This window comes from Dermacentor albipictus, chromosome 3 (genome assembly GCF_038994185.2).
Source record: "Dermacentor albipictus isolate Rhodes 1998 colony chromosome 3, USDA_Dalb.pri_finalv2, whole genome shotgun sequence".
Lineage (NCBI taxonomy): Eukaryota > Metazoa > Arthropoda > Arachnida > Ixodida > Ixodidae > Dermacentor > Dermacentor albipictus.
Window position 1 is genome coordinate 69,287,309 of NC_091823.1, and position 19,381 is coordinate 69,306,689.

Genomic DNA, 19,381 nt, shown 5'->3' on the forward strand with positions numbered 1-19,381 from the left:
AATTATGCAGTAGAAGTGCCGACTGAAGTGTCCAATGAATGGGATTTTGGAGGACTTCGGTCTTCTGTATAGCCGTCGGAGTACCACTGTACAACTTGATTCATGCTCTCGAATTCAGCAGGCAAACGAATGCTTAGCACAATATGCATGCATTCAAAGGTTGTAAGCATATATTACTGTAGGCAGCTACGTATATATATCTGCCACAAACTGGCTGTGAAGCATTCTACAAAACTGACCTGATCACGAAGATTAAATTATTTTTAAAGGGGCTCAACCAAGTAGCAAGAGGGAAACACCCTTGGCAAATACTCCCAGATAATTAAACTGTTGCCGATAAAGTTATGTACGTGCTATAAAGCCATGAAACAAAGTTCCGTCTCAATTTCTCTACAACATTGAGGATATATACCGGTGCCACTCAACGGTGCACTGAGAAAAAGAATACATAAATTGCAGAATAATTCGCTTGTGTAAGTGACTGCTGCAGTAAGAGTCATTATAACGTCTTCACGTTAGTGCACGCTAATTTCAGAGCAATGCAACAGTGCCAAAGATATCACCCTCCCATTGTATGAAACTTCGCTACTCTAGTCTTGTCAAGCTTCTAGCATTGTTTTAGGCTTACTAATACACATTTTTTTCCGGTGCGGTAAAGTCAATCAAAGCATATCGGTCATTTGGAATGCACATAGGACATTGGCCATCACTTCTTCTCTTGTGCATGCATAACGGCGCAAATCGTTCTCGCGCATTCGTAATTTTGTGCTGCCGTTGGCTTTGTGTCTTGCTCCACTCTTCACTTACTGATTGCACAGTAATAACAAGCTTTGCCAAAAGGCTACAGATTACTGCCGTACTACTCCAAATGCTCCAAAAAGACAAATTTTTCTGCTCCATAACTGCTCCAGAATGACATTTCCTGCTCCAAAAATTGCTCCAAATCCTAAACTGGCTGGACCACCACTGCACATGTTATCGTTGTAATAGCGTAATAGTCGATAATTTGTCGCGTCAGAAAAAATACTGACTGGGATTCAAACCACGGACCGCAGCATCTATATATGTCTCTACCAGCTGTGTCGCCTACATTACATTCGTGGGAGTAAAAGTTGCTTTGGCCAAAGTTTACATCACACCCGGTTCAAGCCAAAGGGACGTACATTAAGAGATTTCTTTCCATTTCTTTAGTTTCGATCCTAACTAGTCGTATACAGTATATATTTGGCGAGCACGTACCCCAGCAAAATCAGTCCGTCCCGTGATTCCTTACACAGTCGAAACCCTGCAGCAACGAAATTCTCGCGAAAACAAAATATTTTCCTATTTCCGGTGAACGCCCATTGGGTTCAATGCATTTCGTACCTCTCGACAATGAAATATCGCTGCACGACAATCCCGCATGAACGAAATTTGCCGGAACGTAACCTCCCATATATTACCTACTCGCGCAAGGCTAGCAGGCTCCAAAATGTGCTGAAATGTGATTACTTTGTACTAAAATCGCGCAAAATACCACCTCAGTACACTTGCGTAGGCGCCGCCAGTTACAAAAACAACCAAGCGCCGAGAGCGATTGCGTACGTGCGCCGGAAAAACGTATACATATATATATAATGGCCGCCATCTTTTTTGATCGCCCGTTCGAAGTATTGCTACTAGGTAACGCTGGGCATTGTAACGAAAGTAGCGTTGGGCAATGCGGAGTGCTCAGCCGCTGGCTGCCCGCGCGGTGAGGCAGTGGGCGCGGACGCTCCTCAAATGGTGATCGCAGCTGTGTCTGTAGGGGCAATGTTCTCACTAGTGTTGTATATAGTCGCGGGTCGCTTTTTTCGTCGCGATGATAGACTGGATTTTTTTACAAGCACTGCTCCAGGAGTGCACATGTAACCGGCAAACGGAGCAGGCGGCGCAGGACCTCAAAGGGCCCCCAGGGTTAGCGGGGAGATCAAAGGAGGAAGCAGGACGGCCCGTACTGGGTTGGGGCTGCGAAGGCCGAAGCGTGCCAGGGGGTCTTCGCATTAAAAAAATGGCTGTCCGCGATAGCACGCACTGACAGCCGATCTTATACACCCTTGGCACGCGCAGGCCTCGGCGAGCTCCAACGCACGGACCAGTTCCGGTTCTAGCTTTGGTGACCCCGTTGCCGCTTTGGTGTCCTGGAGGCGCCGACGATCATCCGAAATAATGATACACGTTGTTACAATTAGTAAAAGACACGATTGAATAAATATAATTACGTCCAGCCGCCAACTTCTGACGCTTATAAGTTCAGCACTACTGCGCCCCGCGACTTTTTTCAATATATGCGGCCCGGGCAGAACCGCAGCGCAGCTGGAACCCTAAACTTTCGTTTTCAGCTCGCTTCGGCGCTTCCGAAGCAGCCGACGCGGCCGCTGTGTCCACGTGATCCCTCATATGCCACGTCACGCCGATGGTGGCGCCAGCTTTTCCAGTGGCGGAGCTCGCCCCCAATAGCAAGTACTCTGTCAAGAAGCTGGTTCTACAGATGTATAAATGTCAAGACATGAATGCTCATACTAAGTCGCACACACAGCACAAAGAAAACCTTTTTCAAGAGTTGTCCCTTCTGGCAGATATGAATGGGCCATAAGCGGCAGAAACTTTACTGCAGGGCATTGTGCAATACCACTTATGAAAGAATGAAGAGAGTGAAGAGGCTTTTAACAGCAGTACCTCATGCTACTCTAATAAGAGGAACAAAAATTTCTGGTAGAGCACTTAAGCTTAACAGTATACTTTTCGAAAGACAGAAAATTCCAGGTGAGAGTTGGAGCTACATTTGGCCCACCCCACACCAACAACACAGGAATACTACAAGAAGTACTACATTCTATGGTGTACTACAGTCTATGGGAAAGCTATCTTATACAGAAATCAAGAATGATGCAACAAGCTCTCAACAACACTGCAGACTTTCTTGGCCAGTCTGGCCTCCCGCTTTCTTATAAGTCGGCTTACATTGACGTCGGAAAAAAGACTAGAATTAAGAACTACCCCATATTGCACATTGTGCTCCACCTATCTGGTCAAATATACCCGCAATGTGAACATCCACAAATGCTCGACTAGTGTGAGGCCATGACGACAGAGCCAGCATGTGGGTGAAACAATTATGCCATGCCTGAACACCAATTTTACACCTGGTGAAAAGAATAATCTTGAAATCATGGGGCATGGACAAGTGGATACTATGGAAAATCACAGATGCTGTGCTTGTGTCCAAGGTATTGTACGGTATGAATTACCAGCTGTGCACAAAAAAAGCAACTCATCGAATACAGGAATCGGGTAATAACAGGTCTTTCCAACTTTACCATGCTTGAAGACCTCTATGAGAAAGAGCAAACGAGCAAGCACCTAGACAGAGTAGAGTTGTTGCCTGCAGCACAAATTCTTTGCCTCAAGAGCTCAGAATCTGGTCCCAAGATACTATGCTAGCTAGCATATATGAGATGCAAAGACGACTACCCCTCCCTTCAGAAACAACCTCGGGAGCACCTGAACTTGAAACACAACACGCCCATACCGTGCAATATGGGGGCAAACAATTAGGCCAGGAGACTATATGCAACTGCCAAACACACAGAGGAGGTTGCTAATCATGAAGATGCAAGCGAACGTCAGGCACATATATAGTACACTGATGTGGCAATAGCAGTGTAACAGTAGTATGACACTACATAAAATTGAACCCCATATAAGTGAGTACCATTCCAGGTCATCCTACACCTAGAAAAGCTGAGCTGAAAGCAATAAAAGCAGCACTTGTAGTGCAAATTACACCCTGCATGACACCCTGCACACCTGCATGGATTCACCAGAAACTGTTTGAGCCTGCACATCACACGAAATTGTCGGGAAAATCAGGATATTAACACGCGACTTGCAAGCACATGGCCAAAAATTAAATTACAGGATACATAGCCATGCAGATATTCCAGGACACAAGCAGGCTCATAAGCCCGACATAAGAACTGAAAACTGGACGAGTTGGTGTGTATTCATTATTAACTAAAGCGCAACAGATAGACAACGGACAAGAACGAAGCACTCTGTGTGTTCACTTCATTGTTTCCATAGTATTTCTGTTGCACTATAGTTAATGAATTCATGAGGCTGCACAGGAGAACAATGATACCTCCGCCCAAGGGCCCGATTTCACATCCAAATCCATGTGTGTGCACACACACACACAAATGTTGCAAGGGTGCTCAGCATGAAGCAGTATCGACAGGATGACACTAAAGATGGATGAGGACTAACTTTCAACTAAGGTTCATTGTAAAAATGTGGCAAGTTATACAAATTACCAGAAAAAAAGACATCTTTGAAGGCTAGGTAAAAATTGGTGCTTGATGCAGCCAAACATAAATAAAAATAGTACAGAAAGAAAATACAGAAAAATTCTAAGTGCAGGAAAAAAATCATTACAATTGCCAATCCTGCATGCCAGCACATTTCAAGAAACGCTAGTCTTATTCCAAGAGACAGACTGATAGCTTGCTTATGCAAGCACATTCTTCCAGTTCCATGCCAGTGGGAAAAAAAAAAAAACGAGTTTCTCAGAAGGTAGCCACATATGCACTTGGTGATAACAATGTTTTTTTCCCTGGACTTGTATATCTATATGTATTTTCTCCCTTTGCCGATTTTATGTTTGGTCTCATCAAGCACTAGTTTTATTAGGTTTTATTGCTGTACTGCTTTCTAGTAACCTTTATAAATCCCTACATTTTCACAATAAACCTTTGAATTAGAAGTTAGCGTACCCTGTTCTTACTACTTCACACTATACATTCTTGCTACATTGGCCAAATAAAAGATTTTATAAGCTACACAGAAGCATCATAAGGGCCATTAAAGTGACTTGTCGCAGTCTAAAAAAATAAAGAATAGCCTGGCTGCAAACGGCACCAGAGGAGACACAGGACGAACAAGAAAACCGAGATGATCTAACAACCAAAAGTTTAATGTACATGCCAATTAAATGCTGGCTGACAAGCAATAAACCGAACATACACAAAAAGGAGAAGCAAAAATTAATGTGAGTTTCCTGACAGGAAATGCATACATTTCTAACGGAGGCCATACTGACAAGATTCTCCCAGTGTTTCTAGATCTACAGCTTCCATAATTTCTCTAGGCAGCCGATCTGCACAGAATGCTATTTTCTTCCTCTACAATGCATGCTCAGATATGCCACCCAGTCAATTAAGTGCCGCCCATGTCGCCATATAGTTTCGTACAAATAATTTGTATAAAACTCTATGCATCTTGCCACATGGTTGTTTTGGTGTTTGCTGGGGCCATAAGCTCAATGGGTGGGGCATTGCCTCTGAGATAGGCCAGGGCGTAATCAGCGTAATCTCATATGTAAAGAATCTCCTACAATAATTATTAGAAAAAACCCTGGCGCTGCAATCGTTCAGCCAGGTGTTACAACCATAGAGTTAATATAGCATAGTAACTCTACACTCTAAAACAAAATTGCCCCCTTTGGGTCGTATCTTGCCACATAACAATAAACGTCATCTGTCTTCACTCTTAGAAAAATTTACCCCCTTTGGGACGTTTCTTGTCCCACAACAATAATCGTCATCTGTCTTGCCCGCGTTTCCTTTCTTTAACGCTGTGAGCCCGGTACTTCCCAGTCACAAATGGCATGCGCGTTATCAGTGTGACGCAGCATTCTTGACAGGAAAGTAGCAAGCGCCGAGCTTCAAGAAAGGAAACGCAAGCAAGGCAGGTGACGATTATTGTTGTGGAACAAACATACACACTCTTAAAACGGTTGCACCCTTTGGGGTGTATATTTGTCCCACAACAATAATCGTCATCTGTCTTGCCCGCATTTCCTTTCTTTAACGCTGCGAGCCCGGTACTTCCCAGTCACGAACGGCATGCGCGTTATCAGAGTGACGCAGCTTCTCGGAAGGAAAGTAGCGAGCGCCGAGCTTTCAAGAAAGGAAACTCGGGCAAGACAGATGGCGATTATGGTTGTGGGACAAGATAAGCCCCAAAGGGTGTAAATATTTCTAAGAGTGTAAGAAAAGTTTACACGCTTTGGAGTGCCCCTTCTGCCACACAACAATAATGGTCATCTCTGCCTTGATGCGTTTCCTTTCTTCAAAAGTCGGCGCTCGCTACTTTCCTGTCGAGAATGCTGCGTCACACTAATAAGGCGCATGCCGTTCGTGACTGGAAAGTACCGGGCTCGCAGCGTTAAAGAAAGGAAACGCGGGCAGCACGGATGACGATTATTGTTGTGGGACAAGATACGCCCCAAAGGGTGTAAATTTTTCTAAGAGTGTGCCCCTCACTCTTAGAAAAATTTACACCCTTTGGGGCTTATCTTGTCCCACAACAATAATCGTCATCTGTCTTGCCCGCGTTTCCTTTCTTTAACGCTGCGATCCCGGTACTTCCCAGTCACGAACGGCACGCGCGTTATCAGTGTGGCAGCATTCTTGACAGGAAAGTAGCGAGCGCCGACTTTTGAAGAAAGGAAACGCAAGCTACACTCTTAAAACGGTTGCACCCTTTGGAGTGTATATTTGTCCCACAACAATAATCGTCATCTGCCTTGCTTGCGTTTCCTTTCTTGAAACTCGGCGCTCGCTACTTTCCTGTCGAGAATGCTGCGTCACACTGATAACGCGCATGCCGTTCGTGACTGGGAAGTACCGGGCTCGCAGCGTTAAAGAAAGGAAACGCGGGCAAGACAGATGACGATTATTGTTGTGGGACAAGATACGCCCCAAAGGGTGTAAATTTTTCTAAGAGTGTAGGCAGCTGACGATTATTGTTGTGGGACAAATGTACACCCCAAAGGGTGCAACCTTTTTAAGAGTGCAAGCCAAAGGGTACACCCTTTGGCTTGCACTACGCTCTTTGCCTACGCTACTTTGCCTACGCTCTTAAAAAAATTTACACCCTTTGGGGCGTATCTTGTCCCACAACAATAATCGTCATCCGTGCTGCCCGCGTTTCCTTTCTTTAACGCTGTGAGCCCGGTACTTTCCAGTCACGAACGGCATGCGCCTTATCAGTGTGACGCAGCCTTCTCGACAGGAAAGTAGCGAGCGCCGAGTTTTCAGGAAAGGAAACGCAAGCAAGGCAGATGACGATTATTGTTGTGGGACAAAATATACACCCCAAAGGGTGCAACCGTTTTAAGAGTGAGAGTGTAGAGACCGGTAGAGACTTGCATCGCCATCGCCATCCTCAATGGGTATCGCATAGAGTTACTATTGGTATCGCCATCTGCCTTGTGCTATATCGCCAATATCGCTCCATGGCTTCTGTGAATCGTAAATCCATGGGCAAATCCTAGTAGCGATGGGCAAATCGGTAAATCTTTGTAGATTTACCCTCTGTGGCATCGGTGATCAGGAGCACAGAGCTTTCAGCATTACTGCCTTGTGAGATGTAGTGACAACTTAGCGTGTTGACCAATTTTGCGTTCACCGTGCTCGAAAGAAAGCGAAAGTCAGCTGAAAGCAGCATCAGTCGCGTAGAATCTTGTTCGCGGGCTTTTAACCATGCTCTCGAAGTTACCTCGTGCCTTGATTTTCGTGTTATAACTGCAGTGTGTATGACACCTTCAGGATGATCATCCGTGTCCAAATGTAAACCAGCATGTGTCATCAGCTTGTGTTTTCCACATCTACGTTTAGCTTGACCGGCTAAGGTATGTGGACGTAGCCAATGGTTGGCTGTATTCGTGTGGGATCTTGACTAGCGCCATGTATGAAATGCTTAGGATACTGGCCCAGACCTCGTCTTCACGCCAAACGAACTGTGGCGGGATGCGAGAATTGTGAATGTCGTGTGCATTTACATGCGTTTCTGGTGCCTTCAGAACCTAAAGATCTCTGAAGACGTGAAGACACGAAAAGAAAAATTTCTGACCATGGATCATCCAGACATCTCAAGCTCCAAGACAGTCGGTAAATGACCTATTAATCGATATTGCAGCAAGGTTCGCGATATATATCATGCCGTGATTTTCATCAACTTTTGTTTCGCTGAGGGTGAATTAAGGCAACCCCGCGGACTGAGGAAACGGGGCTTACGCGTTGGCTTTAACGCGAAATACAAAATGTTAATGTCTTAGCCCTGCTAGCTTTTATTACAGCTTTTAAGCACTTAGTGCAAGCTCAAACTATGGGCCTGTGAATTGTGGTTTAAGCTTTGCCACATGTGCCAATATCGGCTTCCTGTACATTCTCTTGGAGAGTACTTTAAAGCTTTCCCTTTTGTGAGCTGCTTTGTGCAGCTCACACTAGTGTGTGGTGCTATGTGACCGCCTCCTCCGATTTTGAAGTACCCAGCTTCCTGCTTAACATTCAAAGCCATGCTGCATTTGGTGGACATTCTAAACGGGTTGCATTAAAACGTGCATTGTTGTACTTTTGAGGAATTGAATCTTTATTCATTAATTACAGGGTAAACAGCTATTAATTAAGAGAAGATTATGGTTAAAATACAGAGGAAAACAGGGATTTGACGTAGTAAACAGATGTCTTTGAATGGATAGTTATCAATTCTTATAATTGCAAAATTGCTAGTGTTAGAAAGATTCATCTAAGACCCATAAAGAGTTTTGTTTGTCAAGATCAGAGTTATTTAGTGCCTTTCTAAGAATTTTTGATGTTTTATTGCAAAGCAAACTATAATGGAAGAGATGTACTGACAAAAGCGCTCCATAACATTTGTAACCTACATTCTGGAAGGCATGCACACGGAGACAGACAGAGAGAAAATATTTTTGTTCTTGCTGCAAGAAAAAAAATGTGCGCTTCAACAGGTTCAAGAAATGTGGTATCTAAACTGCCAAACATTCTTGTCTTCCTACCTAGCCTACCATTATGATTACTTATCTCTTACACAAGTCTATTTCACTCAAACAATATCACTTCATTTTTCTCCCGTTCCTTGCTCTCACTTGCACCAGGAACTATTTTCTCCACACAACACTAGATGTATGCTACTCGTCAGTGGAAGCAGACTTGACTCTGCAGTATGTGGGCATCAGCGTCAGTGATGAGTTGAACAATGTTTCATCAACACCACTTTCCAAACAGGCCCTCCTGTGTTCTTTCAGCCCAGTGAAGGTAGTTGTGATGCCGTTGACCCAGCTACAATTGTAGCTGGGTTCATTGATGGCATAATAGTCCACCTAGGAATAGTCATAATTCATTAAAAAATGCAATACTTGCTGAAAGGAAATGTTAACTGCCGAAGGAAACAAAAAAATATGCTGGCTCAAGTAAAAGGTTGCTGAAGTAGTAACACTGCTGAGAGACTATAGTATTGGTGCACACAGTGGTACGTTTCTTCTCTGGCAGATATCAGCACTGTCCTGTCAATGATGAGGTGGTGTCTATACATATGCTTATCTCAGAGGCATAGCTTATAGGCATGTTTTAAAAGGTCTGCTGAATAGCTGTAGTACCTACTCTTGCATAAACTTAAGGAAGAAAAGTGACTTAAATTTTGAAAAGCTGGGAAAAGGTCCCAGCTGCATGTATACAACCTGTTGTGAATGAGTAAAGGCCCAAATAGAGAAAGAAGTTGGGCTAGTCGGTGCATACTCGAGAGTTGAGCCATACTTGAGTAGCACTAAAAAGACTTTAAGGGGCCCTGAAACACTTTTTGAACATAGTGAAAGAACTCGTCTGTTAACGAAGCTTCTGTGAACGTGTGAATAAATATTATTGCACTGCATGCTGCTGGGAATTTACGATCTCGAGTCAAAAGCAGTGAACAGATGCTTGCCCTCACATCTGCCTTGTTGTCATCATAGGCTGGTCGAAAGCACTTGGTTGGCCAACGCTATTGGCTGATTTCGGGGCCGCAAGAACATTCTCAGTAATACGTAATTGCTAATTTTGAGTTAAATAAATAATATATTTATATATGTCTCCGACCTCAAAAAGACAGAAAATCATTTCATTTTTGCACTAGCATAGCTATGTCTGCTGCGTGTGGCCTCCGAGATAGCAGCGGTGTGCTGCTTAGCATAGTCTGTCACGGCTGCCATGAGGTGCTGTGACGAGCACTTACGCCACCGTGATGCTCAACTTCTGGCCGGGCTTTGCCCTCTTGGCTGCTCTGCTGTGTGGCTTCCAGTGCACTAGCAGAGACGAAAAGAGGGAGAAAGCTGGGCATTGGTGCTACAGCTCCACTTATAGTTGAAGGATTTTAAAAACTGTGTGCCATGAGATTTGTGCAACGACATACTTTAATAGCGAGTGCAAGGTGGCGTCATCAGGCGTTGCCGAAGAGGCAGTGGAGAACGTCCGACTTCGGAGCTCCAGGTTTGAAAAGGTTACCTAGCACCTCCACCACTTTGATAAGGGGATTTATTGACGGCGAGTGACAGACGAAAAACCAACGCAGTCCTAAGGGAACAACAATCTCGGCGCCAACAGCTCGTGATTTGCGCTCACGTCCTACATCGATGATAGCCGCCCTCTACTGCTTGCTTCCTGTTCTTCTTCATTACATTATGATTAAATAGAAAACTTGTTCAGCTCCCCTTTATTTAATATGGGAGCAGAGGGCATACAGGACATAGTACATGACATGCTAGCATGTCCTGTGTGCTTGTTGTTCTCTAATGTCTCTTTAGCACTGGTGTAATATGCCTCAATTCCTGAGTAATGGCCAGCTGGCCAATGTCATGAATAGCCTGTTCTGACTTTTACCTTTTGTGATAGTATGTACTCATGTATGGCTCAGATGCTCAGGACAGTTTTTGTCCAGCAACTGCACAAGTTCATTTGCCATGTTCAAGAAGTGTTGCAAGCTTCCTTTTTAAAGGGACACTGAAGAGAAAAACAAGTGCTGCATTAGTAAACTGCTTCTGCAACACCATGAAATCTCCACTTACATTTAGAGGGGCCGTGGTAAGCCAGAAAACATTGCAAGAACAAGATAGTGGGGGCTGTGCCACCTTGGAAGTTCCTGCACCAGCTTGCCATGATCTCATGAATTTCAACAACTTCTGCTTTGGCCTAGTTCATATTTTAACAATATATAGGGACTACATAGTGTTTTAAAGGCACTAAAGACTGAACTTCAGAAGCTTTGAAAACCTTTACTGCTCCACAATGACTCAACTATGAGAAAATGCTTTGAAATCCATGACGTCACAAGGATCTAGTGGGGCTAAACTTCTGATGCAAAATTTAACAAAAAAAAATGGAAGTTTTACCTGCATTTTCTTTTCTTGTAATCAATTTCTTTCCATGAAATGAACAAAACTGAAGTTCTGAAAGAATACTTTATCCGTCTAAACTGATTTAGTACTTCTGTTCAGTGTGTCTTTAAGCTGGGCTTAAACAGGGTCTAGGCGCTTATATTTGGCATATAAGCCCCCTAGACTAAGTATGATGTGGCTCAGTGGCATTGAGTTACACTGTGTATAACAATGCTGCAGATTAGCTGTTGGAAGTGCAATTCAGTGCCTTTCATCTGTGTTGCACTTGGTCTGTGGACTGAATTGGTCATTCAGGCATTCGCGCATATCTAGCTTTAGTAACAGGTTATAGAGTCATGGCAAACTAAAGTGACTGATTTCTATAGAAGTGCACAAATTAGCATGTAATGTAGATTGACAAAGGCCAACCAAAAATTCCTGTGAGAACTAGAGGGGAAAGAAACACTCACCAATATGATGAATAATGCCAGTGGGCAAAAATTGTCCATAATTGCTGTGCAAGAAAGATCTTATTTAAAGGTGTTATAGAATATGTTTTTCTGGGCAGGTTTGCTTTATTTGTGCTATTACAATCACTTGACTGTAATGCTTGTAATTGTTGAGTGTGCCTGGTTGGGAACAGCGAATAAAGACAGATCAGGAATTCGGCATTAAAGCGAGGAAAAAAAAAAAAAGAGCGGCATTTAAGAAACATCACGAATGTTCCCGAGATCTCCAATCTCAGTGCTATTTTTTTTATCCTTTTTCTCTGCCTCCTGCATATCAGCTGGCAGTATGTGGCACAATAATACATAATGTCAAGCACTTTTCTTTAAGGTAAGTATTCGGAAAAATGCATCGAATGATTTAACGGGCTGCTTTTTTTTCATAAAATATTTATTGCATCATGTTTTATTTTGTGTTTGCAGCTACTGTTCTTTGCTGTAGTAGTCTAATAAATTCTACACTGTGTATATTTCAGAGGAAGGCTGTGCTACTGCAGTCGAGCCAGACTTGCAGATGCCTGTCTGGATGAGTTCTGAAAACCCTGCAGTTTGGCGTCCTGCGATGACGGGTTGGTGAAATTATATGACCTTTCGCTACTTTAAAGTGCATGCACATCTTTCTGTTTGTGAACAAGACAATCGACATAAAAGAATTTTTTTGGTCATAGTGTTTCAAAGTGTTGACATTAATAAATTGCTGTAGACATCTGTAGGGCTGCTGCGGACAGTAGCTAGCAGCAAGCTTCCTTACATTCACCACAAATTTTTAAATGCGAAGCATTTCTTGGCAAACATTTACCATTTTGACAGTATCTATCTGTCTGTCTATCTATCTAGCTGCTTTATGTCGGTGCTGTTATGGTTGTTTCGTTAACTTGGTATGTACCACAATTGGCATAGTATGACGAGAGTATATGACGAACATAACTGATAGGTCATGACATCAATATCATGACATCAATGTCATGACATACGTGTCATGTAGGTCATAAAACAGCTGCCTACATCTTGGTATGTGCCAAAATTGGCATAGTACGATAAAGGTGTATGATGAACATAAATGATAGGCCATGACATGCCTGTCATGTAGATCATGAAACAGCCGTGTACGTCTTGGTGCTCACATGTTTGTTTTGTTAACTTGATATGTACGAAACTTTGGCATAGTATGACGAGCCTGACGAACATAAATGATAAGTCATGACATGCGTTTCATGTAGGTCATGAAACAGCCACCTACGTCTTGGTGCTCTCATGCTTGTTTCGTTAACTTGGTAGACTCCCCGCACACGGCTTCGCATAACATCGATTCCCACATGGCTTGGGATCTGCCAGCTTTTTTTATTGTTAGTGTTTATTATATTGACTGTCATCTTATTGCGGTGAGTTGATGAGCTGTGATATATTTTGTTGTCTAGTTCTAAAACAATCCAAAGACACATAAGCATTTCTTATGAGTTGTGAATGCGAAAGCACTAATGTCTAATTGAACGCTACTGAGTGGTCCTTCGAGTTATGAACTGCTCGCGGGCAAGGAAGCGCGTTGAGATGCTTGGGCCGTTTTGATTTGGCCTTACCGAGGCGCAGTAAGAACGCAGGAGAGAGCTTGTGCGAACAAGATACGCGCGGATAACACAGGCATCCGAGAGCGAGAGCGATTTGGCGTTGTGGTGATGCCCTCTCCCCTAATGCAACACCTGGCTTCCTACTCCTGCAACAGGTGTTCCCATTCGCCCACCCTGCTTCACCGAGGTGGGCTCGTGCCATGGCATTGCAGCCAATGGGAATTTAGATGCTGTTTCACTGCTACAGATGCCAGACACAGGCTTTTTTGCTCAATGAGCCATTTGACACTTTCACATCAATAACTTTGTCACAGAGCTCTTGCACACACACATACACACACAATCAAACAAAAGGAATTTTGTGATGCATAGTTTATGCTTAAGACAAAGTTTAGAGGCTGCTTGCAAACCAGTGAAATCTTTTTCACAAGAAAATGTTTCTTAAATAACCTTTTGTGTTATACCGAAGGGCCTCAATTTTTTAAGGAGAAATTGCAGGTGGTTAAGCACCAAAGTTGGGACAGCAGGTATTGAATGAACAAACATAAAAAAAATATTTACCAATTTTGGCAAAGTATTCTTGCTTTTGTTGATGCAATGGCAGTGAATTTCATCCATATGGCAACGTAATACAACTGCAGTGTTGCAGTTTATGTGGTTGTAGTTTATGTAGGTGTTGTTCCTTTTACTTACAAACATTTAGAAAGCTTTACTTTGGACACTCTATATCAGAGAAGCAATCCATCTTTGTAGTTTATAATTTTTTCGTCTTAGAGTCATTATATGCACAGTTTACCACTTTGTGTCTGAAAGTATGTTTCTTTAGCTACTTTGGTACTCTTTTAAAAGTGCAATGCTTGTGCAGTTGAGGAAATTGCCAACCTTCGTGTCCTGTGCACATCCTGTGGAGCTCAGCTCGACCACCATTGCAAGAGGAAGTTCCGCAAGCACAAGCTTCTTAAAGTAATTGTTTGCAAAGTGAGTATCATCAGATGTTGGCTTCAACATTAAGAGGCAATTTTATCCCCGCATCTTTCATCTAAATACATGGACTAGAGAAATTGTTTTGCTCAGCATCCACCACACCAAATCTGCAGAGTTCTGTCGCATTTGAAGGAAAAAGCTAAAATCTACCAGCAGTAGGGAACTGTTGTGTTATATTTAGGCCATGCAATAAAACAAACTAGCAAGAAGAAAAAAAGAAAGCCTCGAGCGTAAAATTGACAACTCATATAACTTGGCAATATAGAAAATGCTATTGCAAAACTGTAAACTGCACCTGTGGAAGCATCTGCAGCATTCAAAATCAATGCATCTTACATCACTCAAAAATACACGGCTAATTTGTGAATCCGATTTTATGAAACCCTCGTAAACATTGCAACAATTTCCTACACGCTCTAAACTCATCAAATTTTTCTGCTTTGTCTGCTCTAAGAGGTGCAGTTTACAGAAGTGTGATACAGTCGAACCCACTTATAACAATAATCAAGTGCCAAGAAAATTATGTTGTTATAACCGATAATTGTTATCAGCGGGTTACATGAGAAAAATCAAAATAGGGAGATGGCAGAGCTGTTGTGAGAAAACGATAATGGCAGGGAGGCCAGTGCCCCTCCCCACTATCTCCATCCATCCAACTGCTGAACGTGTTCACTTGTCTAACTGTTTAACTCTGCTTCCTGCATGCCTCGATTGTGTGTAACAAGCTGTGGCTGTCAGCGTTCAAGAATTGCACTGTGATAAACTGCACGGTACGGGGGCCACCTGCGGCAAGCGATATGCGAGCTCTGCCAAGGCATTGCTTTGGTGGCCCCAAAAGGGGCCTCATAAAAAATGTGACAAGGTTGCCGTGAATCTGGTAGAAACCCAGGGCGAGATTGTGCAAGCATCTTGCCACATACTTCTCATTGGCTTGCACGAGAAAACACCATGTCTGTCAGCCTTGCTTGCTTTATTCAAAGCTTGCCGACATCCTTCTTCAAGGCAGGCATCCAGGTGCTCCACATAGTGCAGTGGAAGGTCCCTTGCAGAAACGAAGTCTCGGAGAGACTGAATCATCTGCGGGGCCTCCTGCAAGGATAGAGACAGCCTGCCTTACCGCGGCATCACTGCTGTCGTCGCTGTCACTGTCACCGTTGCTATCCAATGCAAGCGCGTTTGTGATAATCTTCTCATCGGTTAGAACTACTTCGTTTGCAAATCTATAGCAGTGCGCTTTCCTTTCACCGACAACGTCGTGCATTGCTGATGATCAGTGGGCGGATCAGCCATCTTCCGTTTCAGTGGCGAGTCAAGGGAGGAGGGAAAAAGAAAAGCAGAAGGCAGGGAGGTTAACCAGTATAACGTCCGGTTGGCTACCCTACACCGGGGGAATGGGAAAGGGGAAAACAAAGATGACAAGGAGAAAGAGGAGGAAGGGAAAGAAGGAAATTATTGGTGAGTTCACTGACACATGTGGTCTTATAGAAATTGCATTAATAGTCACAGACGTTCGCACAAGCCCGTCAACAATGCTGGAAAACCATGTGGCCAGGATTGACTTCGACGCAACCAACAAAGACGAGCATGAGTGATTTAATCTATTGGCAGAACTACACAGAATGAGGGCCTAGCGAGTGATCTGAGAGCAGCATAGTTGGCGCTTTCCATTCGTGTTTCGGAGGATGGCTTGGCATAGAGACTTGGGTGCAGCCCATTATGTTCATAGGTGGGGAAGGGCGACGAGAGAGATCCATCCAAAGTTGGTGGAAAATATGTGCTGCGGGCGACCATGCAGTGGCTTGAATTTCTCTCTCTTTTTTTTCTCAGGGATTTTGCATTTCATTATCTTTCAGCATGGACACCCAGCAGCCAGACTTCATCATTAGAACCAATAATGTGGCGGGGGAGCATTGTACAGTCGATCCAGGATATATTGAACTTCAAGGGCATCGCGAAATAGTTCTATATATCAATAATTCGATATATAAAATAATATTTTTATACATATTTTCAAGGAGATTTTACAGCTGTTCATTATACACAATAATGCGTTATATCTGGGTTCTATATACCCGGGTCCAACTGTAGTAAGTGGGTTATTTCACTATAGAAAACATACAAAAGTTGATGGTGCAGCAGCTTCTCATTGTTGTAACCTGTATATTGTTAATACTGGTATTGTTATAAGTGGTTTCAACTGTATATCTGGGTTGTGGTGCAGAGTTACAAGCATCTAATCTTAGTGCTTAAATTTTTCTATAACTTCTGACTTTAAGCAATTTTTGCAAAAATATTAAGCTGCTAAATAAAAATTATGCTTGCTACATTCTAGAATACAGCTTTCTCTCTCAAATTAGGAAGATTTCATGCGAGTCAATTCAACAGTTGTCTAATGAGAGGATTTTTGCCTTTTCTTTGCATTTGAATAAGGAAGTCAAGTTGGCCCATAGATGCAGCTTCCTCCTAACATGGCGAAACAAATATCTGCAGTAGAGTTTGTCCTTCTTGTATAGAAGTGTGTAAATATGCTTTGTTGCAATTCCATTCTGTTAGGCACCTGCTTTGTTATGTAACTGTCTGTGAGGTTGTTTTGGGGACTTGCTGTGTTCTAGCTGTAAGTTGACTTTTGTATTGCATTGGCACTTGTGTCTATGTTAATTTTGTGCCAGCAGATGGCCCTGCTTCACTTTATTGGAAGTTAACATTTGCTTTGACATTGGTATTTACGATTTAGTCAAAGCTGATAAAGTTTGGCAATTGTGTACACCTTCATTATCATTTTCATACATCAAGCTTTCTCACGGAGGGCACCTAAAGGTGGACACAAAAAGTTATTTTAACAATTTACTGCAATTTATACACCATTTGACATTTTAATCGCCTCCCATGCACCAAGAGTGCATCCAAGAGTTCATCTTAGAATTTGGGAGGACATTCTAATATCTACCAGCAAAATCAATTTATGCACTTTCATTTATTAAGATGCAAGGTTATGGTCTGATAATGGGAGTCATCAGACTTATGAATGAAGGTCTCAGCCAGCACCAATACTTTTCTGTGGTCTAAAGCTTTATTAATTTGATTTGGAAGTGATCTCTTTTGGGCTTCAAAAGCTAGGACAATGTGTCTTCATAAATGTCCCACAAAGAGGCGTGCAATGTAATAGGCATAAATAGGCAATATGGGTTTACACATGGCACATCCCTTGCTAGTGTGATACTAGAAAGGGATGTTCATATTTTTATGTCACTCAGCATAATCTAAAAACTGTTGTGCTGCTTTGGCTGCCTTCTTATGTTCTGGAATTATTTTTTTCAGCGGTGCTACCAGTACTATGGTGATGGCCAGCTTCGAAAGGAAGGCAGTGACAGTGACGAGTACTGCAGTTGGTGTGCTGAAGGTGGTATTCTGGTTTTATGTGACCGCTGTGGCCGTGTCTTCTGCAAAGGCTGCATTCGTCGCAACTTCTCCCGCCGGGAGCTGAACCGGATTGAGTTGCTGGAGGAGTGGCAGTGCTATGTGTGTGATCCTACTCCACTTGAACCTATGGTGAATTATGCCAGCATGATCACTAGCTACAGTCGGCAGCTAAAGAAACAGCTGGCATCAAGCACTCACAGCAAAAAACCAAAGTTTTCTGAAGCTGATCTGAAAGACTTTGTCCTGAAAAAGGCAAGGGAAATCAAGCGCTCCCTCTTGGAGCTAGCCAGACGACAAGAAGGGTTCCTAGCAGATGCAAGCAAGGTGCTTCGCGACCATGCTAGCAGTTTGTCTCACATAGCGAAAAATGTGGAAACCTGTCGGAGACGGCAGCTGAGGTCTGTCAAACGTGCCAAAAAGAAGAAAGGTGGTAAGAATGGTTGCCTGGAATCTTCTGCATCAGTGGACTATCAGCCAGGTGGTTCTAAGGCATCTGGGAACGAAAAGCTAATTGCAATTAATAAAGAACAGAATCACGTCAGTGGATCTGATCAAGTCGACTGTAAAGACAAGCAAGTGCAAGAGAGGAATGAGTCATGTTCTCAAGATAAAATCGACAGTCTGGAAGTTAGCCCCAGGACTGAAATACTGAATGTGTTCACAATTAAGACAGAAGCAGATACAGAAGGATATTCTGTAGGTTCTACAACAGAAAATGATGATGTTGCAACTTGTGGAACCCTGAATATCCCTTCAACTCTCAGCACGGGTGACGAATTTTCATCTTTGGCTCAAGGTATCAAATGTAAAGCTGTTTCTGAGACCCTTGTTGCAGACCTCAACATGGAAAACAGCAGTGACCACTGCAGCATACCTTCCAAGAATCATGACAAGGAGACTACCATTGCCATGGTTAAAACAGAAAACTTTGAAGAAGTTCCGTCCAGTGGAAATGCTTGCTCTGTTCCAGATGTGCTAAGTTCTTCAAGCACTAGCGATTTTGAGACTTGCAATAAATCCGTAGCTTTTAAGTTGCAGTTTGATAGGAAAGAGAAAGATGAAAGCAGCACTGATTTGTCTTCTGAAGAAGACAGCAGTGTAACAAGTGAGAGTTCCCAAACAGTTGAGGAATGGGAGCAAAAGACGCATCTTGCAACTCGCAGGAACTTTTATGATAGCAAAAAGAGGCGCACTAGAGTTGGAAGTTCTGCCAAAGCAAAACGCTCACGATATTCTAATTGGCTGTTAAGTGATTCCACTGACTCGTCAAGTGATTCTGGTGAATATTGGGATGATGAGTGGCGTGACTTATCACGGAGGAAACCCCGTGCTCGGAAGCGCAAGGCTCCTTCAAGGAGAAAGCGTGCCTCTCGTTGTTCACCACCTTTGTCGAAAGAGGTTATTAGGAGCTGTCTTGAGGAGGCATTCAAGAGATATAAAGATCCAAAGCTCTTAATGAATATTACTGTGGACCTAGAATGCCTTCCTGTTGATCATTCGCTCAATTCTATGAAGAGGATGATGACTGAGACAGATGGATGGAACAGTGTTGAAGAACTAAAAGATGCTTGCAACATTGCAAAGACGCGTAAGTTGGATATTTCCTCAAAATATATTTGAAAAAAAAAATAATGAGCAGGTTTTCTTGTTCATTTGAATTGAGCTGCTTATCAGAA

At 43.0% G+C, this 19,381-nt stretch overlaps 1 protein-coding gene across 8 annotated transcripts in view; it reads left to right on the forward strand.

The window, feature by feature from the left end:
- Nucleotides 1–7,260: 7,260 nt before the first annotated feature.
- LOC135918999 (transcriptional regulator ATRX homolog) overlaps nt 7,261–19,381 on the forward strand; it is a 145,771-nt gene continuing 133,650 nt past the window's right edge. For 3 of the 8 annotated variants that reach the window (XM_065452736.2, XM_065452737.2, XM_065452733.2), the window contains exons 1-4: nt 7,261–7,973; nt 12,213–12,305; nt 14,167–14,279; nt 17,604–19,293. In XM_065452736.2, coding sequence (XP_065308808.1) covers nt 7,865–7,973; nt 12,213–12,305; nt 14,167–14,279; nt 17,604–19,293 — 2,005 coding nt within the window. In that variant the 5' untranslated portion in view covers nt 7,261–7,864. The remainder of the gene's footprint in view (nt 7,974–12,212; nt 12,306–14,166; nt 14,280–17,603; nt 19,294–19,381) is intronic. The other 5 variants (XM_065452731.2, XM_065452732.2, XM_065452734.2 and 2 more) reach the window with 3 other exon arrangements.